This window comes from Diabrotica virgifera, chromosome 9, assembly GCF_917563875.1.
Source record: "Diabrotica virgifera virgifera chromosome 9, PGI_DIABVI_V3a".
NCBI classification, from domain to species: domain Eukaryota; kingdom Metazoa; phylum Arthropoda; class Insecta; order Coleoptera; family Chrysomelidae; genus Diabrotica; species Diabrotica virgifera.
Genome location: NC_065451.1, coordinates 178119065 through 178143430, shown reverse-complemented (window position 1 = coordinate 178143430; position 24366 = coordinate 178119065). Strand labels below are relative to the sequence as shown.

The window sequence follows — 24366 nt, the reverse complement described above, 5'->3', positions numbered from 1 at the left end:
TGGCAAAATCAGTCCCAATTATGTGGTCTCCCAAAATACCTACCCAAATATTTATTGTTTCTGGAAATCGAGTGTGTTTCTTACGAAAGACGTCAGGATATACATAGTACTTTTCATCACTAAAATTGTTTTTATGTAATCTGGCTGTTGGTTAATTTGATTGGACATATCTTCACAGAATTCGGTCTTCGGTCGGGGTCATCATCTGAAAGTTGGTGCAAAATTTTTAATTTGTATAAATGAAATTTGTTTTTAGCCAACACTCCATGAACAGTCCTTCAACTAATTCCACTGATAGACGCAACTTGGGCTGTAGAAAAAGTAGGGTTCACTACCATTTCTGCAATTATATCAATTTTTTTGTCTTCACTAATTTATTGTTGGTCGATCAGATTGTTTGGCATTTTGAACACTACCTACCTGTTTCTACAAACTTCTGAAGAAACTTTCTCAAATAACTGCTCGATATAGGACGATCGAGGTACCTCCCATAAAGATGTTTCCGCATCATGGAAAATGTTTCTACATTCACCAATTATTAAGGTGTCTGCTACTTTATTGGCTACAGTACGTTCCATTCTGCATATGTAAACATTTAAACGTCTCGTTAAACAATAATTATACTAAGTATTTAAGGTATAAAATTTTTTGGAAATACTTAGCAAAGTAGAAACAACCAGATAATTGAAAAACGTTAACTTTTTTGACAAATAACCAGAGGCACACGTTAGAATCTTTTTTAATTAAATTCAAAACTGTATTAGTAATTATTTAATTTATTCGTCATAATCTTCTCAAACCCAAACAAAATTAGTTTAGTATAATTGAATAGGTATGTTCAATACCTTTCAAACGAGATATCACTTGCCTTAAGGTCCCAGTTAAAATTATCGGTCACAGTGGCTCTGTAACGTCACCTATGACTATTACGTCACCTTTTATGGCTATTGGAGAAGCTTACGTCTGTTTATTTCCTCCGTCCACATTTTACTATTATAACTATAACCTGTTAATAATATAATATAACCCATTAAAAATACAAATAGTTAATTATAGTCTAGGCGCCAGAGGGGTCACCGTGTCCTTTTAATTCCGATGGATAAAGTCAACGGTTTCTTATGGATTTTTGGCTGCTGATTACGAATTTCGAGGGTGTATTTCAAATTTCGATTGGTCAAAAAATTGTTATAAACAATTTGATTGTTTATAAGGCGCTGGCTCATAAACTAAAGGAGATACAAAAAAATGTTTCAAATAAAATTTGTTCCTTAATAAATAACGAAGAAAAAAACGTTTACTAAACTCAAATCCAATAATCAGAACTCAAGATACTGTAAGATGAGTGCACAATGCAAATTGCAAATTTCAAAATAAGTATTTTTCGAAGCTTTATCGATTGTAACTCGGCTTCTACACATGTAAATGAACACTAGAAGGTCTCATTTTAAAGCTTAGTTAATAGGTTTCCAAATAGAGTTTGTCAAAATATTTTGTCTTTATTTGTTTTAAAGTTACACCCGTTTGAATTTATAATCTTCTTAAAAAATATTTGTTCATAAGGATTTCAAGCAAATTTGAGACATAAACATTTATACTTTAATTAACAATAATGATATAAGTACTCAAAAGGAACAATTTGAGCTTATGAAAATATTCGTAAGTTTATTTTTGGCCAAGATATCGATATTTTAATGACGCGCTATGAGGTGCAAGATCAGCTCACAGTCAGGTGATATCGTGGTAAAGACAACGATCGACTGCTACATTATTTTGTTACAGCTCGTGTTACATTATTTTGCTCAGGAGGCCTTGCCTATTCTTAATAAATAATATCAGCTGACTTTTTAGTTATATTTCTGAAATATTAGTTTTTAATGTTTTTTTTTCTCATTTAGTACAAAAAATAGAAGACAAAGTAAATAGAATGAAAGGTTATACAAGGTGCAGTAGGATGATTTAATATAAGAATTATATAAAATTTTATTAGGATCTTCAAAAATGAAAAATGAAGATAACGTATATAGGTTACATAGAAATTATAATTAACATGGAGAAGTTAGCAAGTGAACCTTTACACTGTGAGCATGAGCCGAGCTTCCTCCTCATAGCGCGCCATTAAAATATCGATATCTGGGGAAAAATAAACTTAACGAACAATTTCATAAGCTCAAATTGTTTCCTTCGAGTTCTTCTGTCGTTATTTTTAATTAAAGCGTAAATATTTATGGATCGAATTTGCTTGAAACCCTTATAAACAAATTAATGTCCAATTTTTTTAAGAAAATTATAACTTCAAACGGGTATAACTTTAAAACAAATGAAAACAGAGTAATTTAATAAACTTTGTTTTGAAGCCTATTAATTAAGCTTTAAAATGAGACCTTCTAAGGCCCATTTTCATGCGTAGAAGCCGAGTTGTGATCGATAAAGCTTCGAAAAATACTTATCTTGCAATTTCCAATTTGCATTGTGCACTAATATTCCAATATCTTAAGTTCTAATTATTGGATTTGAGTTTAGTAAACGATTTTTTCGTCATTGTTTATTAAGGAACAAATTTTATTCCAAACATTATTTTGTATCTATTTTAGTTTATGAGCTAGAGCCTTATAAACAATTAAATTGTTTATAAAAATTTTTAGACCACTCGGATCGAAATCCACTCTCGAAATTCGTAATCAAATGCCAAAAACCCATAAGAAACCGTTGAGTTTGTGCATCAGAATTGAATGAGACACGGTGACCTCTATTTGGCGCCTAGACTATTATAAGCATAACCGTTCAAAAGCTACGAGGTTTTTTGGCTAGCACTGTATAGATTGCTCAATAAAATATGGAAATTCTTTTTTAACAGTTTATCTTACCTTCTATTTGGATCCTTTCGCAAAGAATCTATGACTGAATCCAAAATGTATTGCACACCTGCATTCTGTATCAACGTTTTGCCTGGAACAAATGGATATTTTTTTACAAGCCTCAACAAAGATCTGGACAACTTACTGCCGTAGAAGTATTGATCAACAGTCTTCAGCCAGCCGACATCATCGTGAGTGTGAGGAACAATGTGGACGTTTATAAAATCTCCACCCTTTACGGGATGGCATGACTAAAACAAAAAAAGAACATTTAATGTTTTTGAGTGTCAACTTTAGTGTTTATCAAATGAATTCCTAAAGTACGGGAGGACCTTCTTCTTCTTCTTCTTCTTCTTCGTCTAGCCATTCACGTCCACATCTGAACATAAGCCTCTTCAAGTCTTCCTTTCCATTGTTTTTTGTTGTACGCTACTTGTAGCCAATTTTTCCCGGCAGTTCGTTTCAGATCATCTGTCCATCTCATAGAAGGTCTGCCTCTGGAGACCATACGGAGACCTAACCTGGAGACCATACGGAGGACCAGATCTGACCAAACAACTATTAAAACTATTCTATAAAATAACAGAACAAAAGAGAATGACTCTCTTCAGAGACGAAGAGAATACCAATCTCTTCTCATATCTCTCTTCAGAGATACCAGAAAGGAGACAAATCGGACCCGGAGAATTATAGAGAAATTAACTTATTAAACATAACATTAAAATAATTAACAACCAAAGTGATAACAAACAAACTGAATGAAATTATAACACTAGCAGAAGAACAACAATGTTTTAGGCTAGGAAGATCATGCACCGACGCTCTATTAAGCCGGTCTATATAGACATTTCAAATAACAAAAATTACCGGAGAGCCAAATTTTGGTGGAGAGCTAGGGTATACCATAACAAATAAAGTTTAAAAAGTCCCCATCGATATCATGTGTGCGTCAAAAGTTATTCGGGGTCAAAAGTCAAAATTTGAGATTTTTTGGATTTTTTTCGAAAACGGTAAGTTTTATCAAAAAAATACCTTAAACCAAAGTTGTAGGTCTTAAAATTCTCTACAAAAATAGTCCTTACTATTTTTTCCTAAGAGTTGCCATTCCTGAGATATCGCGATTCAAAGAGTCGCTTTATACATGATATGCACACGTTTCCAGACCACCTGTGAGGTAGTGTACTCGGCGCGTTTTTTTACCGTGGTTTCCCCTGTAGGCCTACTCCACTAAGGGCCGGTATTTCCAACCTCACTTAAGCCAAAGCTTACTTTAAGCCTTTGCTTACGCTTAGATGCCTGTATTTCCACTTCAATTTGAGGCTTAAGCCTAGGCTTAAACCAAATAATTTTAAGCCCGCGCAGGAGTTGGTTTAAGCCTTTGCTTAAAATTTGTTTTCTGTTTTTTGAGGTTATTTCTATAGATTATTAATTAGGGAGTTATTTTGAAAACCAACTTTTGAGTAATAATGTTATTATTAGATTATTAAATAATCTATTAATCTATTAATGTATTAATCGTAATAACGATTACAGTCGGAAAAATAAAAGAATACCCATGAACGAACATATAAAACACGCTGTATTTTCCTGTCACCGTTTCACACAAAAAATTGGCCAGCGCAAGTACATGTAATAATTATTGTTACATGTACTTGCACTGGACAATTTTCTTTGTGACACGGTGACAGGAAAATACAGCGTGTTTTATAATATGGTCTTTCATGGGTATTCTTTCATTTTTCCGACTGTATTAAAATTCTTACTACTTTTGGAAGGTGTAGGCACATTTATTTATTTCTACAATGCTTGGTAGGTATATTTATTTTACAAAAATAAACTTACATTCGAATTTGACATTTTAAGGAATATATCCAATCAACAAAATTACAAAGACGGATCTATTGCTTATGCAAAATAACAATAACAATATAACCAGAGAAAATATCGACAATAAAATAAACTAACAACACATGCACCATGTACACAAAATTAAGTGAAGTAAATGACATTGATACCGATGACAAGATAAAATTAAACGTCAACAGTAGTGGTTTTTACCTCAGAACAGTTAGTTTTGGCATTTTGACGTATTCAGAGGTACTAAACCAATTGACTTTACAGTTGAGCATCAGTTTAGTTAAGGAAATGATGGAAATACGGCACCCGGCTTAAGCTTCTCCTTAACTTTTGACACAGGCTTAGCTAAGCAAAAGCTTAAGTAGCTATTGAAATACCGGCCCTAACTGTTTTGACAATTTTAGGATAATTTAAGGAAACAATACCGGTCAAGTTCTAGATATTACCTTATTATTGATATTGATTATCGATATTGCTATTGATTATTAGGTTAACTATTGTTTTGATTTCTTTAGATATTTTAATCAGATTCATATTCTTGAAAGTCTACTTCAACAGTCAAGTCTTCTTCGATTTCATCTTCTTCCTCTTCCTCTTGCTGGATGTTCAAAAATTGTTCAAATGTGACTGAGTCATTGGTCTCTTCATTAAAATCACAGGAGTCTTCCTCTGTACTAAACTGGACATTTGAGCAAGACTGACCTTGGCAGTTGGTACACACTAGAGAACACAGCAACCCGACTTTTTTACATCCACATTTGGCACTACAACCTTTTTTGCAATTGCAAAAAATAGTGTTAAGGAGTTTTTCTGGAGCAGGTGGGAGTAAGGTTTTAATCGGTTCCAGAGTATTATCTATTAATTTCCAACCCCAGTCTTCTGGATTCAGTTCATTGCCTAGCCATGTTTTAACTTGATAATATACTCGATACAAATGTTGAAAAGCAGATGCTGATGTTGGAGGAAGACATGATAGTTGTACTTTTTTCTTGTTTCGCTTATTTTTTTACAAAATTTAAGTATCGGTATTTATCAAGACAAATAATTTTTTTGGAGCTCCATAAATCGCAAGAAGAAAGCGAATTCCTTCCGTAATTATTGTTTGCGGTGTAGAATCAAGTTCTGTAAAAACTTTACAGCAGTCAGTCAAATCTTTTTTTTTTCGAATAATTTAAGTACTGACGTTTTGCCCCTTCTGTACATTGCGGACGTAGTGTCGCAGCCGGTTATCGCATGTAAAAATAAAATGTACTTTTGGCATTTGGGATAAGCCGATAAACTATTCGAAGAATATATCTCTGTTCGCTGTTGAGCCCTTCCAGGTTTCAGAAAATAAATAACTTTATCTACTGGAGTCCTTGCAGTAATCAGTACCAACAAATCAACATCTTCACCAATTACAATTGTTGTGTTTGTTGCCTTAAATTTTTCAATTGCTGTCTCAATTATAAGGACATCTGCGTCCTTTTTAGCTTGTTTCACTTCAATATTCAATATGTAAAAGTTTATTGCAAATAAAGCCAAACTGAGACATTTTTAAAACTATAAAATTGTACAAATAACGGTAACGGTACTAAATGGTAGACGCTTGTAATAAGTACTTATATTCACTTGAACTGAACCTTTAGCACTAAAAGAAACAGATAATATTATGAACCAGACCTACGGACAATACTGTAGCCATTGCCTATAATAGACAATCTGTTCTTTTTTAAACAATGGTATAGCCAAATGTTTTTCAAGGCCACGTGGATAGAGGAAATTCAGTTTGGGACTGATTACCTTTTGAAGAAATATTTTCAGAATAGTATAATATACTATATAAAAGAGACACAAATAGGCATTTATACTTGTCTTAAGGGCCACATATGTATATACGTGGCTTATATGTGCATATAATGTATAAAGTAACTTTTAAAATCGCGATATCTCAGGAATGGTAACTCTTAGGAAAAAAATTGTAAGGACAATTTTTGTAGAGAATGTTAAGATCTACAACTTTCGTTTGAGATTTTTTTTTTGATAAAACTTACCGTTTTCGAAGAAAATCCAAAAAATCTCAAATTTTGACCTTTGACCCCGAATAACTTTTGACGCACACATGGGATCGATGGGGACTTTTTAAACTTTATTTGTTATGGTATACCCTAGCTCTCCACCAAAATTTGGCTCTCCGGCAATTTTTGTTATTTGCCAAGCATTTTGATGTCTAAGTTGACCGGATTATATGTATAATGAGGCAAGTGCAAGAAACATCACGAGAATACAAAAAAACGGCATATTTATGTCCGGGAAGAGTATTCAGGAAATATCCCTGAGTCCTCTATTGTTCAACCTGATCATGGATGAACTAATAAAAAAGTAAGACCTAAAAAAGGACACCAAATGGGAGAAACAAAACTTATTTAAAATAATCTGCTAAGCAGATGATGCAATACTAATCTCTCAAAATGAAGATGATTTACAATGTATGTTGCACCAATTTAACATAACCGCCAGAAAATTTAACATGTTAATTTGCCCAAAAAAGGCATAGCCCAGTCGGGATAGCATTTGACCTTGAATTACGAGCTGCCCCAAATTTTATTTTTATAATCTTAAGTGAGGGTCAATAGTAGTATAAATTTAAAATCTCGACTAAATTTGACCGTTGCGTTAGCCGCCATCTTGATTTTAAACGAGAACCGTTTTTGCTCAATATCTCCGCCATTTTCAACTTTTTGACAAAAAGTGTAAAAACTAAAATGGTTGAAAATGCGATTTTATATAATTTCCTTTATTATAATTTTTTTCGTGCGGTCGTTATTTTCCGAATTATGGGGAAAATAGTGACAGTTAGAGCATAATTATTGATTTATTGAATTATCTCGTTTATTGTTAGTTTTACAACAAATTTGAGCCTATACAAAAATGAAGATAATTAAATTTTGTACAATTTTAATCTCTTTCATTTTTTTGATAAAATATTTAAGGTAGTACGTATGGGGTAAAGGCGCGAGCGTAAGACCTGATTGATTTTATAGCAATTGTTTTTGTTCAATATCTCCGCCATTTTCAACTTTTTGACAAAAAGTGTAAGGACTGACATTGTTGCAATTACGATTTACTACAATTTTTTGAGAGAACCAGTGGCGGGCCTACGAGGGGGGCCTAAAAATATTAAAATATGTTAGCTGACATGAAACTTAATTATCGACAGACAAATTCAACCAATAAAACCCGCTAGTTAATAAAATTAAGTGAACTTAATGCATATAAGCTATTTTTTATGTCTTTTACGTACTTAGTTTTGTTGGTGTTTTATTGGAAGTTTCAAAAATTGTATAAAATATAATTCTCTTTATTTTTGTTTATGTACAATTATGTCGTAGAGTTAATAATAAATGAGAAAATCCAATAATTATGCTTCCCCTCCGCTTCCACTATTTTCCCCTTTCGCATAAAAAAATTGTTAGAAAAAAATTGTAGGAAATTGCGTTTCCAACAATTTTACATCCTATCGTTTTTGTCGAAAAGCTAAAAATGGCGGAGATATTAAACAACAACGGTTCTCCTTTAAAATCAATATGGCGGCTAAGGCAACCGCGGAATTCAGTCGAGATTTTAAATTTACATTACTATTGATCTCCCCTAAAGGATAAAATTATAAAATTTGGGGCAGCTCGGAAACAAGATTCAATTCAGTAATTATGCTCCCCCCACCACTTTTTAGTATTTTCCCACTTAACTCGGAAAATATCGACTGCATGAAAAAAATTGTTAAAAAGAAATTGTAGGAAATCATATTTGGAACAATTTTAGTTAAAAATGGCGTAGATATTAAACAAAAACAATTGCTACAAAATCAATCAGATCTTACGCTCGCGCCATTATCGCATACGTACTACCTTAAATATTAACTTTAGCAAAAAAATGAAAGAGATTAAAATTGTATATAATTTAGTTCTCTCTATTTTTGCATAGAAACGTTTTTGTCGTAAAACTAATAATAAACGAGATTCAATAATAATTATGCTCTAACTGTCACTATTTTCCGCCATAACTCGGAAAATATCGACGGCACGAAAAAATTGTAATAATAGAAATGATAGAAAATCACATTTTCAACAATTTTGGTTGTTATACTTTTTGTCCAAAAGTTGAAAATGGCGGAGATATTGAGCAAAAACAGTTCTCGTTTAAAATAAAGATGGCGGCTAACGCAACGGCGGAATTCAGTCGAGATTTTAAATTTACACCACTATTGACCCCCCCCTAAAAACTAGAAAAATAAAATTTGGGGCAGCTCCTAATGCAAGGTTAGGCCTGTTATTCGTCTAACCCGACTGGACTAACAAAATGCATGGTTATAACAGCAAATGCACTAAGATGTAATTTAGAGTTGGAAGGATAATATAACAAGTGGCAAAGTTTAAAGATCTAGGCATAATCTATAATCTATCATCACACTATCTACAGGAAGCTCGAAACAGAAGTGGAAGATCCAGTCAATAGAGCAAACAGAGCCGTAGGTTGCCTGAATGAAACACAATGGAGGCAAAAAAATATCTGGATAGAAATGAAAGGCGGAAATTACAAAACTGTCATCAGACATGACATTTGCAACGAACAAGTAAAGCATCTAGGACAAGGAGCAAAAAACTGGATCTTGTAACTCTTTAAGACGTGCTGCAAAGTCTGCAAAATTCCAAAATCATGGAAAAAATCCAAAGTAATAGCCTTGTTAAAACCAGGAAAGGACCCAAAATACCCCAGTAGCTACAGATCTATTTCGCTGTTGTGTCAAACTATTAGTCGAGGAAATGAAGCATTTTGGATCGCAATTTTTTCGTCCAGCATGGATTTACTTGAAATTTTCACAGAAGGTAGGGAATAGTCCAAGGATCATTTTCTATATCATGCCGCTGTACGCTAAAACCTTGGGGGTGGTTGCCACCCCATCTCGGGGGCGGGAATTTTTTATTATATTTTAACTATGTAAATCAATGTAAAAAGTGATTGTAAGAAAAAATGTTTTTTACATTTTCTTCGTAAAACTAATAAACTTTTCGAGTTATTCGCGCTTGAAAGTAACAGTTTTTCTATGAAAAAATCGACTTTTTAGAGGGTTTTTTTGAGAATACCTCGAAAAATATGCATTTAATCAAAAAAACTCTAGATATTAAAATTGTATCTTTAAGTAACGCAAATCAAATTATTTTTCTGTAATATGGCTAAGACCAATACGAACCGAGATACGGCATGTTAAAAGTTAGCTTTTTTCATCAAATGCATAATTTGAAATATTCAAAGTAAAATAACGGAAAAACTTTGCATTTTTCGAAAAAAAAACTTAAATAATCTTTTTTCAAGAATACAGTTAGGCCTTTCAAAAAAAATAATAAAAAGTTTCTAGTCCGAAAAGTAAGCGACTTATGATCAAAAAAGGTCGGTACCTGCTTTCCTCTATGAAAAAATCAGTGAAAACAACCCCCTAACTACCCTCCTGATTAAAAATTGGTCTTTACCTTTCTGTAATTCCTTTTATATTTGTATTATCAATACACCCAAGAAGATTGACCTATCTAAAAGGCTTAATTTTCGAAAAATTGGAGTTTAAAGAAAAATTAATTTTTTGGAATTTCACATTTTTTACCTTTTACTTCAAAATATCTCCGACAATACTGGTGATACGAAAAAAATGATAGATTACCAAATTGTAGCTTATTTAATAACTAAAATTCTCTTGTGCATAGATTTTCATTACAGTAAACAGTTAGCGAGATATAGCTGTTTAAAACCTATATTTACGAGCAAACACCCCCTTATTCGAGCCTTTTAAACCCACCCTAATTAAAAACTGAGGGATCTTACGGCATTTAGTTTACACAGTCTTATAACTCTTCAAAAATCCTACAAAGTCATTTTTGAAAAATCTTTTTACCGCCAAAAATAAAGGAGCTATGTTTATAAAACGAATTATTTTTTCGAAAAATTCGGATAGTCTGCTTATGGATAATTTTCAATGTATGTATAATACTACAGAACCGGTTCGTATACTGGAAGATGACTAAAAAACTATTTGTATTTGTATTTGTACATATTTGTAAATTCGTATTTTTGAGTAAATAAATGTTTTTGTAATTCTTTAATTCTACTTATTTTTCTGTATAGACTTATGAAAATATCTACTTATAAAAACAGTAATGTTATTAAGGGTGGTTTTTGAGGGTTGAAATATTATGATATTATATCCTAAAGTATAAAACAATCATTATTTAACAAATCAAAACCAAACTTTACCCATATTATAGTTTACAATGTTTTTATATAATTTTTGACAATAAGGGGTAGTTTACACCCCTAAAAATAATCAACGCCCTTAAGCATGATATAGAATATGAAGTACAGGATGAGATGATCCTAATCCCAAATTTTTATGTAAATCGATGCAAGCCGAAATTATTCTTTTAGGATCAGTAAATTTTTTATATATAGCTCCAACAAGGGTGGTTTTAAGGGTTGAAATATTATGATAGTATATCTTAAAGCATAAAACATTCATTATGTAACTAATAAGAACCAAATGTTGACAAAATTAAAGTTTAGAATGTTATTTTATAATTTTTTACAACTAGGGGTAGTTTTTACCCTTACAAAACCAAAAGCGTAAAACGGCTCAATATAGAAAATGAACTAGAGGGTGAAATGAGCCTAATCCCAAATTTTTGTACAAATCGATGCTGGACGAAAAAATTGCGAGGTTTTGCCATTTTTTCAGCTTCATTTCCTCGACTATATACGAGAGACTCATTCCTGCCAGAATCGAAAAAAATGTCGACAAGAACCTCATCTCACAACAAGAAGGATTCAGACCCTGCAAATCTTGTAGCGGTCATGTTCTCGCACGAACAGAACACATTGAAAAGGGCTTTGAAGAAAAACTGATAACAGGGACTGCTTTTGTAGAGTTGACAGCAGCCTATGACACTACGAGGCACAAAACATTGCCCCGAAAATTATACGACACTCTCAATGACCACCATCTGGGTAAGGTCGTATATTCCTTACTGCAAAACAAAAGGTTTTTTCGTTATGCTGGAGGGCAAAGTAAGTAGGTGGAGAGTTTAAAAGAAGGGCCTTCCACAGGGAAGTGTTTTAGCACCAATGATATTCAATGTATATACAAACCACCAACCTACGCCGACTGAAAACAAACACTTCCTCTATGCTGACGATTTCGCAATGTGTGCTCAAGGAAATAGTTTTGAATAAGTGGAGGAGAAACTCGAAACTGCCTTAAAAACAATGAGTGCGTACTATCTGCAGAATTTCCTGAAACACAATCCTTCTACACTCTAAAAGCCAAGCGAAAACTCAAAATTGCGTGGAATGTTAATATATTAGAACACATAGACCAACCTATATATACCAACCTTGGATAGGTCCGATGTGAACGGGCGTAGCTCAGCGGTATGATACTGTCCTCATAAGCCAGAGCGAGCGGGTTCGAGCACCGGCAACGACAATCCATTTTCATTTCTAAAAACGATACGAGCCCTTTTACCGTGCCTCGGACAGTACGTTAAGCCGTCGGTCCCCCTGGGCTAGCGTGTACATCGACACTAGTTACTTGAAACGGGGTTAAATATGTAATTGGCACCGGAACAATCCGAAAGGATCTTCCCGGCAAAAATGCCATACGATATTATTATTATTATTATTATAGGTCCGGTCCGTCACCTACAGATAACATTGCATAAAACGAGAGAGAAAGTAACAACTAGGAACAGCATACTTAGAAAGCTAACGAGAGGTGCATGTCCTAGCGTCTTAAGAACAACGACACAGCCACTGTTTCTATTGGTTCGTTGCAGCACGCGGTCATATTTTAACCAATAGGCGGCGAGGTTCCAAACGCATATACGGAATGTTATTCGGTGCCAAATTCATATATACGGAATGTTAAATATTCGTACACCGAAAAAGATAAGTTTTTATTAGAGTCTGTTAAAAGGAGATTAATTTTTAAATAGTTATTACAACAATTATAGTATTTGGAATGTTATTTGGTGCAAAATTCATATACGGTGTGATAAATGTTCGTAGAACAAAAAGACGATTTTTATTAAAGCCGATTTTTTTTATTAAAATGAGACTGGTTTTTAATAGTATATTATGCAACGAGCATTTAATGATGGTCATTATGAAGCGAGTATAAGGGATACGAAACGAGCCGCCTAGCGGCGAGTTTTGTATAGAGTACGAGCTTCATAATGATAATTAAATGCAAGTTGTATACACTATTTTTTCTATGATCATTCACAAAAAATATATTCAAAATTATTAATTTTGTAACACAAAGAAATTAAGTAGTTTGTCAGTCGGACAGTTTCTTTACATATTGAGAACTGTCAAAGAGTATGTATTTGATTCGCCATTGGTTACTGCTCGTGTGCCACCTTTATCGCGAATGTCATATCGCGATTCTATTGGTTAAAAATCTGTATCCTAATGAAAACCTGTATCATAATGAAGTTCGTTATGATACAGGTAGTGACATCATAATTGATATACTATAGTATGAGAATAGAAAAATTATTGTTAATGTATTATTAAAGATCCACAAGGAAAAAGATTTTCCTGTAGTTGGCTGTATACCATATAATACAAAAAACGAATAAAGTCCTTTATAAAAAGTCTATATTTAAAATCCCTAAAAAGGGCTACATCACAGAACTGGTTTTCGATTGGTTGACCAATCATCATCAGTGCTTTCCTAAAATGTATATAACCTGATAAAATGATGCAAAGGTTTTAAAATTTTGACTATGTTTAAAAAAGTTGTACGTTATACTCACGTGACCTTACCATGCTAACCACCAAAATATAATATTACAAATTTTATTTACATATATTACATAATTACAAATATTTTGGTGGTTAGCATGTAAGATCACGTGAGTATAACGTATAACTTTTTTTAACCGTAGTCAAAATTTTAAAACCTTTGCACCATTTTATAAGGTTATATTCATTTTAGGAAAGCACTTATGATGATTGGTCAACCAATCGAAAACTAGTTCTGTGATGTAGGCCTTTTTAGGTATTTTAAATATAGACCTTTTATAAAGGAATTTATTCGTTTTTTTGTATTATATGGTATACAGCCAACTACAGGAAAACCTTTATCCTTATGGATCTTTAATAATACATTAACAATAATTTTTCTATTCTCATACTATAATATATCAATTATGGTACCACTACCTGTATCATAATGAACTTCATTATGATACAGATTTTCAATAAGATACAGATTTTTAACCAATAGAATCGCGATATGACATTTGCGATAAAGGTGGCACACGCGCAGTAACCAATGGCGAGTCAAATATATTGACAGTTTTCAATTAATAAATTTGGATATATTTTGTTTGAACCATTATAGAAAAAATCGTGTATACAACTTGCATTTAATTATCATTATGAAGCTCGTACTCTATACGAAACTCGCCGCTAGGCGGCTTGTTTCGTATCCCTTATACTCGCTTCATAATGACCATCATTAAATGCTCGTTGCATAATATACTATTAAAATCCAGTCTCATTTTAACTGGCTTTAATAAAAATCGTCTTTTTGTTCTACGAATATTACACATACCGTATATGAATTTCGCACCAAATAACATTCCAAATACTATAATTGTTTTATTTTTGTTTCATTTAACAGTAACACGTATTTTAAAATCAATCTCCTTTTAAGAGACTCTAACAAAAACTTATCTTTTTCGGTGTACGAATATTTAACATTCCGTATATGAATTTGGCACCGAATAACATTCCGTATATGCGTTTGGAACCTCGTCGCCTATTGGTTAAATTATGACCGCGTGCTGCAACGAACCAATAGAAAACTCCTAGGTTCCAAATACATATACGGAATATTTAGATGCGCCCCGTTTGCGGCAGATCTTCCCACACCAAACAAGTTGATACTGCCCTAAGTGAGACATACAGTATAATAACGTGGTGAATGAAACCAACGCCATTTTGAAATCTATATAAATCAGCGGGTTTTGCAGAACCCTCAACACTCAGAGACATTGCAGATCACATAGAGAAAATTAAACCGATCGCGGACGAGAGGCATATCCTATACAAAGCTCGAACACCACGAAAGCGACTAAAATCCAGGAAAGCTTCCTTGGAACAGTGCAGGATGAACCGCCCGATTATTTTTCTCTTCTTTAGATTCAACGGACCGGCCAGTCTCTAGACTTTAAAATGTGGAAAACTATTAATAGGATAAGAACGGGGGTCATCATCATCATTACACAGCCAAATTTGTCCACTGTCGGACATAGGCCTCCTCAAGATGTCTCCACAGTTTGTCGCTATTCTCTTAATATCGTCGGTCCATCTGGTAGGTGGTCTTTCACGACTTCGTTTGTCCGCCCTTGGTCGCCACTCTAAGATCTTCGTTGTCCATCTGTTGTCTCTCTGTCTTGCGACGTGTCCTGACCATTTCCACTTCAACTTCGTAATGCGCTTTATGATGTCTTCCACTCCAGTTCTTCGCCGTAACTCATCATTTCGTATTCTATCTCTCTAAGTTAGGCCAAGCATGGATCTTTTCATTTTTCGTTGCGCTACTTGTAATTTTCTTATTGATGTTTTAGTCAATGTCAGTGTTTCAGCTCCATAAGTAAGCACTGGAAGTACGCACTGGTTAAATGCTTTTCTTTTTAGCTTTATTGGGATGTTTTCCTTGAACACGTCTCTTAGTTTGCCGTACGCTGCCCATCCTAAAGCTATTCTTCTAGATAGTTCGCATGTTTGGTTGTCTCTACTTATTTGTATTTCGTGGCCCAGATAGATGTATTTGTGAACTGTTTCGATATGGCAGTTTTCTAGTGTCAGTGGTCCGCTAGGTACTAAATTGGTCATCATTTTAGTTTTCTTAAAGTTTATTTCCAACCCTACTTTTTGAGAAACTCGTTGTAGTTTTTGCAGCATTTCGTGGGCTTCCCTTAAGTCGTCGGTTATTAAAACTATGTCATCTGCAAATCGTAGGTGGTTCAGCCTTTCGCCATCGACATTCAAACCTCTGTTTTCCCATTCTAATATCTGTAATGCATGCTGCATTACTGCATTGAATATTTTTGGTGATATGTTGTCTCCTTGTCGAACTCCCCTTTTTAGTTTTATTTTTTGAGTTTGGGTATAGAGGTTTATTGATGTTGTGGCATTTGCATATATATGTTGAATAATGTTGGAATATCGGTAGTCGATTCTACAATCTCTCAAAGCTCTTAAGATGGCTACCATTTCGATAGCCATGCTACCATTTCGATTTTTTGTAGTCAACAAATACTAGAACTAGCGGCCGGTTGTACTTCACAGTTTTTTCGATTAGGACCTTTAGACAGGTTAGATGGTCATTTGTACCATACCCAGGGCGGAAACCTGCCTGTTCTCTCGGTTGGCATGTTTCTAGCTTGTTCTCAATTCTGGCAGTGATTATTCGAGCAAACAATTTATACAGGTGGTTTAGAAGACTAATTGGCCTATAGTTTTCGAAGTCTGTTTCATCTCCTTTCTTATGTATGAGAAGCGTTATAGAATTATTCCATTCAGCTGGTATGGCTTGGTTTTCTAAGCATATATTGAAAAGGTGTTTGAGTGCCCTGATGAGAGCAAAGCCTCCGATTTTTAGCGAGTCTGCCACTACTCCATCCTCTCCTGGTGCTTTGTTAGTTTTCATTTTCTTTAAAGCATGATAGATTTCAGCCGTTGTGATCTCGGGAATATCCTCTGAGCCATGATTCATAATTTTTTGTTCTGTATGTTTTGTCGGGTTTAAGTCAAGTTTATTTGTATATAGTGTTTTATAGAAGTCGAAGTAGAATGGGGGTCGCTCCAGTAAAATCAAGCTTGATAAAATGGGAGAAAATAGATCAAAATGTTGTGAATTGTGACTGTGAAGAAACACAAAATATGGAACATGTTTCACGTATTATTATTGAACGTATTATAGAAATTATGTTTTAGTTGTAAATAGTCTAAATAAATTAAAAATAAGTATAAATAAATTAAAATAAAAACTAAGTCAAAATTCATTAAACTATCATAATATCGGCCGTATTACAAAACACTCCCACCCAAAGAAATACTTTATATAAATTGTGCAAGCCATTTCACCGATAAATTGATGTATTTCATAGTTAAAACTCACTCTGTAAAAACGAACTTTTTATTCTCCTATTTTACTTACATCATATCCGCAATTACTAACTGCAGGCGCAGGTTTTGTAGAAGGTGCAGGAGGATGAGATGTGACATATGTTGTTAAAAATGTCAAAAGGATCACTAGCTCCTTCTTCATCATAACAGCATCTGAAAAAAATAAAAAAAAGTTAACAAAATTATATATATTGCTTTGAGCCTCTTAGCAGTAATTGAACCGAGAACGACAATGTTATTAAACGTTGATTTTAGGTTACCGCATAGGAAAAAATCAAGTGGTGTAAGATCTGCAGATATTGGGGGAGGATCCAATAACTACTTTTACTTGCCTCATACTTTTCAAACTTCTTCAAGTGTTTTGATAATAAAAAGAATAAGGGACTAAATTAATTCTCATTTAATTCAATACATTTTAAGAAATAAATGAGGATGATCTGAATCACGGATCGATCGAAAAATTGACATGATTTAAAAATAGAATTAGATGTCGCAGTTTGAACATTTAATTTAAGGCCATCGGTGCATAATTCGCAAATATTTTACGGCTATCCCTACTTTTTCTGTCTTTACACGGCAAATTACGTGTAGTAAAATTCTCTCTGGTATGGATATGTAAACATTACTAATATATACTTGACAATGTCATCATTAACTTTAAAGAGATGGCTTTTGAATGTTCTTGGATAACTGTTACTTGTATAATTGCAAATTATTAATTCAGTTAACAAATTTGATAATTTTTTACTAATTATGTATTCAGTGATTGTAATATTTTATATAAAGAGGAAAAGTGTTAAAGTGATTTTTTAATAATATATTGTTACGCTTACAATTTTGAACATCTTTAACAACAAAATAGTTGGATCACAGAATATATCCTGGTCAATTATCTGCTTGGATCATCCATAAATAACAAACAATTAACTTTTTATTAAGTTCACGTCTTAAATCAATTATTTATCTATTACACTATCAATATTATTTAATCAACAACTCAAAATATTCCCGATGCCATGTCAAATATTTAAAATTGTCACTGTCTTGTCATATATTCTATTTGACTCAGTTCGTTTTATGACAAAGATAGCGAATGTTCGATTTGGAAAATATCACCACGGACATGGTGTCCATTTTTTTCAAATCCTGAAAAAACTAATAAATATTAAAAAAAAATTAAACGCAGAATGAAAGACTAAATTAATATCGAGGGTCGAAAGTCCCTCAGAATAAATAAAAAGTTTCTTTTGAACGAGATATTTGAAATTAAAAATCACACTATATTTTCTCTTATTTTTCACCCCTGTAACTTATTAAAATAAATATTACAGAAGTTTTCAGAGACTTAAGGCCCTCGGTAAGAACGCAATCTTTCATTCTGCGTTTAAATTTTTCAAAAATACCTATCAGTTTTCTCAGAATTTGAAAAAAAGGAATCCCGTTTAAATAGCATTAGAGCCGAAACTATGTACCCATCCCCTTAAGCGAAAAGCAATGTTTATTTGTAAAATAAACCTGTTTTTCTATTTTCTGACAGAGATACAATGAATTTTGAGTTAAACAAATTACATACCTACATGCTTCTTGCTGTGTCAATTATTGTAATCCAAAAATGATTATTTTGGCACCTAATTATAAAAAGTACTAAATAGAAAATTGAATGATTTTCAGATGACCTAGCACACGACCCCTATTTTCCTATTTAAAAAATATCGATTTCGTCATCACGCCAGATGGATAACGTCACTAATTTGATATAATATATGACAAATAATCGCAATTTAAAAGTAAAACTCGACCGGTTTCGAGACATGCAATTAAAAAACAGTTTGTTCCATAATTTTGCCCCTCACAGTATATATTTCTGTTAAATAAAAGAAAACAAGAAAACAAAGAAAATCAATTGGTCAAGACCGGGTAACATAGCGATTATTACAATCAATAATTACTAAGGATGATGGGCACACCAAATCAAGGTGTATTAAAGGACGCAAATTATGTATGAAGTAAACATATAAACATTCAAAACTCTATAAATGATCATGATAATGATACGATTATATTTTGGAGGTTATATATTTCAATTCAATTATTATGGATAATAATTGTATATAATTTATTGACAGTAAATAGACAAACATTAAGGCCATGGGTATATAATTCGCAAATATTTTACGGATATCCCTACCTTTTCTGTCTTTGCATGGCAAATTACGTGTAGTAAAATTCACACTGGTATGGATATGTAAATATTACTATTAGAATGTCATTCTACTTGAAAATATCATAACTAACTTAAAGAGATGGCTTTTGAATATTCTTGGATAACTGTTATTTTTTGTATAATTGCAAATTATTAATTCAGTTAATAAATATGATAATTTTTTCATTAACAATATATTCAGTGATTGTAATAGTTATATTATGTACCTACAAGAAAAACTAATTCATACTTAATCGAGAAAAGAGGAAAAGTGTTAAAGTGATTTTTTAATAATATATTGTTACTATGGAACGCTTACAATTTTAAACATCTTTAACAACAAAATACTTGGATCACAGAATATATCTTGATGTATTCTCTGCTTCTATCTTCCATAAATAATACACAATAAATAACTTTCTATAAAGTTCACGTCTTAAATCAATTATTTATCAATTACACTATATATCAATATTATTTAATAAACAACTCAAAATATTCCCGATTCATGTTAAATATTTAAAATTGTCACTGATTGTCAGTGTCTGACTGACATTATCCTGACAATATTCTATTCGACTGAGTGCTTTGTATGACAAAGATAGATTTGGAAAATATTACCACTGACATTGTGTTCATTTTTTTTAATACTGAAAAAACCAATAAATATTTTTGAAAAAGTTAAACGCAAAATGAAAGACTAAATTATTACCGGGGGCCGAAAGTCCCTTAAAATAAATAAAAAGTTTATTTTGAATGAGATATTTGAAATTAAAAATCACATTAAATTTTCTCTTAGTTTTTCACCCCTGTAACTTATTAAAATAAACATTATAGAAGTTCTCAGGCACTTTCGGCCCTCGCTAATAACGTAATCTTTCATTCTGCGTTTAAATTTTTCAAAAATACTTTCTCAGGATTCGAAAAAATGAATCCTCATTTGAATAGCATTGCAGCCGAAAATACGTACCGATCCTCTTAAGTTGCTATTAAAAAAATGTTTTGAAATGATTTTTTCAATATTTCGTTTTGCAGACATCACAAACTTTTTACTTTTTTTGAACTATCGCTCTGTTGACTTTTAGCTTCTAATTGGCGCGATGAATTCCTTTCAGTTAACGAGTCCTATTTATAACGAGTCTTATAGTTTTTCATCATATTAGATTGCCATAATATACAGAGGAATACTTTTAGAGGGATGTCCAAACAAGGGCGGATCCAGGGCCGATTTTCAGGAGGGGCCATAAACATTTTTTGGGGAGGTGTACCGGAAGGTCAGGGGAGTAATTTTAAAAAATTAGAGTTACAATAGTCAGTTTTAAGGTACTTTTCACACACTTTTGAGTGCCATGAAGACATTCAAAACTTATCGTTATTAAAGTAGGGGAACAAGGGGCTTGTTGTAACAGGGGTAAGTAGTAACACGACTTTTTCATAGATTATTTGACCGTTTTTAACTAATTTAGCTGACTCAATCTTATTCTCTTATCGCCCTGCAAATGACAACGTCTAGCCAGCCATCCTCCAATAGTTGCAAATAGTAGTTTTGTGCACGTGCTTCATTTGGATGAGGCAATTTAAAATTTGACTCTCATAAAATTTTGGTTATCGCTATTGTTTTAAACGGAAATGAATCTTTCGGTGTTCATTTCTTTTCTAAATTTAGTTATACTTTTAGTACTATTTAGTACTTTGATGTTACTTAACGATTTTACGATTAGCAAGATATTTCTACAGTTTTTTAATAAATATACAAAAGTGTGCTAGGGAGCGTTCAAGTATTACGTAACGCAATTTTTGAAGATTTTTGACCCCCCTCCCCCCCAGGTAACGCACCGTAACGTTTTTATGAACCCCCCCTCCCCCTACCTAAACGTTACGTAGCACCCAAGTCACCATTTGAACCTAAATGGAAAACTAGGTTGCGAAAAGTACCGGAATTATTATTTTAATCGCATTTGAGGTAATAATAAAAACTTACAATCATCATTCAGCCTCGAAAGTCCACTGCTGAACATAGGCCTCCTCCCCTCATTTCCAACCACGTCTATCCTGCGCCGCTCTCATCCAGCTTTTATTTAGCTTTCTTACGTCGTCTGTCCATCTTGTAGGCGGTCAACCGGCGCTTCTCTTGTCTTCTCTTGGCCTCCATTCCAATAACCTTTTTGTCCATCGCCCATGTGTCATTATCGCTATGTGTCCTGCCCATCTCCACTTCAAGTTAGCTATCCTTTTGATGACGTCAGTCACCTTTGTCTTCTCCTGATTTCTTCGTTTCTGATTTTGTCTCGCAGAGTTATTCCTAACATTGACCGCTCCATTCTTCTCTGCGTTACTCTTAGTTTGGTAGCCGAGGCTTTAGGTAAGGTAAGTGTTTCTGATCCGTACGTCAAGACTGGGAGGACGCACTGATCAAATACCTTTCTCTTTAGGCATATGAGCAACTCACTCTTAAAAGTTTCTCTCAGTTTTCCAAATGCTGCCCACCCAAGAACGATTCTTCTTTTTAGTTCATGTGTCTGGTTATCCCTGCCAATCGTAATTTCATGTCCCATGACATGAAATATGTCCAAAACTTGGAATAATAATCTTTTATTACTAATTTTACATTTACATTTACATTTTCCCTGCTTGGCCCCATCCTTACATACATTTTTGGCTTCATCCTTTATTGTTCTTCTCACACATTCTTCTATTTGATCTTCTTTAATAAAAACTTAAAATAAAATAACATATTTATTATTTCAATATTTTATTTTGCTTAGTAAAAATTTTTGTATAACAAATAATATACGATGTTGCGAGTAGTTTCGGAAAAATAGTGAAAAAAATGTGTAAAATTTTTGTTCTTCAACGCCCTATATCGTGAAAACGCATGCCGTTACAAAAATTTTATACTAAGCAAACCCCAATTATTTTTCAGTTTTTCACCTATCTTAGAGATCGTGTTACCTTTTTCTGAAACACTCTGTATATGTAAGAAGGCACTTATGGAATAAAATTATTTCTGTCCATGTTTTAATCAATTTTAAAAAACGCTGAGACCCGTAGATTTTAATATATAAAAATGTGTGCTTTTTAAACATAAATTTAAATGAATTTTAAAGTCAAAAGGCAGATATCGAGCACTGAATTTAATTAAATCTTGCCCAAGTATACTTTCGCTCAGAAGAGCATCCTCAGGGGCATTTCGTCAATAAAAAGAAGGTATCCTCGAATGTCATTTAATTATTATAGATCATTTTGGTGGCAAACTTAAATTAACAACTAACTACACAATGAACAAGGGACAAACATATAAATTAAATTGCCAGTAGGTTCTACATTTTAAATATTAATAATAAATTAAATATTATATAAATTTAAATGTACAGGGTGATTTATGCAAGACTACCGTAGTCCATAAGCTTTATTTTTTAACACCCTGTATATTTTTATATGTTTACAAGCTGCTTAACAATCTGAATTTATGGTCTTTATGAATAATACAGGGTGATCATTTAAAATTATAATGTATGGAAACCACTTATGGAATAAAATTGTTTTTGTCATGTGTCATTATTTTAGAAAATTATAAAAACGCTAGGATACGTCAACTTTTAAATTCAACTATGGACTATTTAAACATAAATTTGAATATACAGGTTGATTCACTCAAGTCTAGCATAGTCCATTATCTTTAATTTTAATTAAACACCCTGTATATTTTTGTTTTTAGAAGCTGCTTAACAACCTCATCTCAAAAATGTGTATTATGTAGGGTCTATTATGAATAATGCAAGGTGAAATTTTGAAATTCACTTGAAATTTTTGAAATTTTGAAATCACACTTTAAATAAGGGTACTATTTTTTTTAAATATCTATCAATTTTCTAAACTAAGCATCAATATAGTGGGTTTTGTATTTAATGCTTTTTATTTAAAGACATTTTTAAATAATTTGAAAATTTGGGTATTTAAAACATTTATGAATACCTACTGCAGAAAACGATTTCAGAAAACATACAAGATTTATGAACATGCAGTTCCCTTCTGCAACCTCTTAAATAACATCTGTATCTTTTAATCTTTTGTTGTGGAGACAGGTCCATCTAATTATTGGAAACAAATGTTACTGTGCTTCATCTGTGTTACAAATTTTAAGATTTTTTCACTTGAAAACGTACTATTATGTATTGTCCTCTTGTCGGAACATGAACGGAGCGTGAGAGTGCAACATAAAACAATTCAGGGGTCTATTTAAAACATAAATGAAATTCCGTAGTTTCTTTTCATTTAAGTTAAAAAAGAATCCACAAGGAAAAAGTTTTCCTGTAGTTGGCTGTATACCATGTAATACAAAAAATAGTAAATCCTTTATAAAAGGTATATATTTACCTTAAAATATATACCTTTTATAAAGGATTTACTAATTTTTTCAAAACGAATGTTACGTAACGCGCTGTTCGAACCCCCCTCCCCCCATGTAACGCGCCCTAACGTTTTACAAGACCCCCCCTCCCCCCAAACTGCGTTACGTAATACTTGAACGCTCCCCTACGGCGTATGTTGTAACAAAACGTTGGGCTTGTTGTAACACGTTACAAATTGCGCTGAATCTTATTAAATTTATGATCTACAATATAAAAACGTATTATTTAGTCTAGTAATAGTCCAGAATGAGACAACATAAAAGAAAATCAGAAAGTGGCAACTCAAAGCCAGGAAGTGAAGTCTACGAGTTAGGTTCAGCGGAAATTTTAGATAATCAATGTAGCATAAAGCAAGCAAGTAAAACAGCACGGACCGTGTCATGTACCTTTATAACGATATAGAAAAAAAAAAGAAAAACATCAAGAGTCTACAAGTGGGCTGTACTAAACCAGGGACAGTTTTTACAGCCGAAGAAGAAAGTAAAATGGCTTCGTATATTCTGAAGTGCACCGAAGTATATTTTGGACTTATTCCCATGAAAATGCGAAAGCTGCCTTACCAATATGCTGTAAAACTCATTGCTAAGCAACTTCCTTCTTCTTGGTATCAAAATTATACAGTTGGTCCAGATTGGGTCCAAAATTGTATGCGTAGAAATCTAGATTTATATTTAAGAAGAGCAGAAGCCACCTTATTAAGTCGAGCAACATCTTTCAACAGGACCAACGTTGGTATTTTCTTCGAATATTCCAAAAAATTCACATTTTCGTAATGTTACAACCTGCCCCAATAGATGTTACAACTAGCCCCAAG

The 24366-nt window shown here is 32.9% G+C and overlaps 1 protein-coding gene across 4 annotated transcripts in view; it reads right to left on the bottom strand.

Moving 5' to 3' along the window:
- LOC126892010 (lysosomal alpha-mannosidase) overlaps positions 1-24366 on the bottom strand; it is a 160193-nt gene that overhangs the window by 101681 nt on the left and 34146 nt on the right. For 2 of the 4 annotated variants that reach the window (XM_050661420.1, XM_050661419.1), the window contains exons 2-4: positions 16969-17090; positions 3001-3106; positions 2865-2946 (exon numbers count right to left, since the gene is read on the bottom strand). In XM_050661420.1, coding sequence (XP_050517377.1) covers positions 2865-2946; positions 3001-3106; positions 16969-17082 — 302 coding nt within the window. In that variant the 5' untranslated portion in view covers positions 17083-17090. Of the gene's footprint in view, positions 1-2864; positions 3107-16968; positions 17091-24366 lie in introns of all 4 variants that reach the window. The other 2 variants (XM_050661418.1, XM_050661417.1) reach the window with 1 other exon arrangement.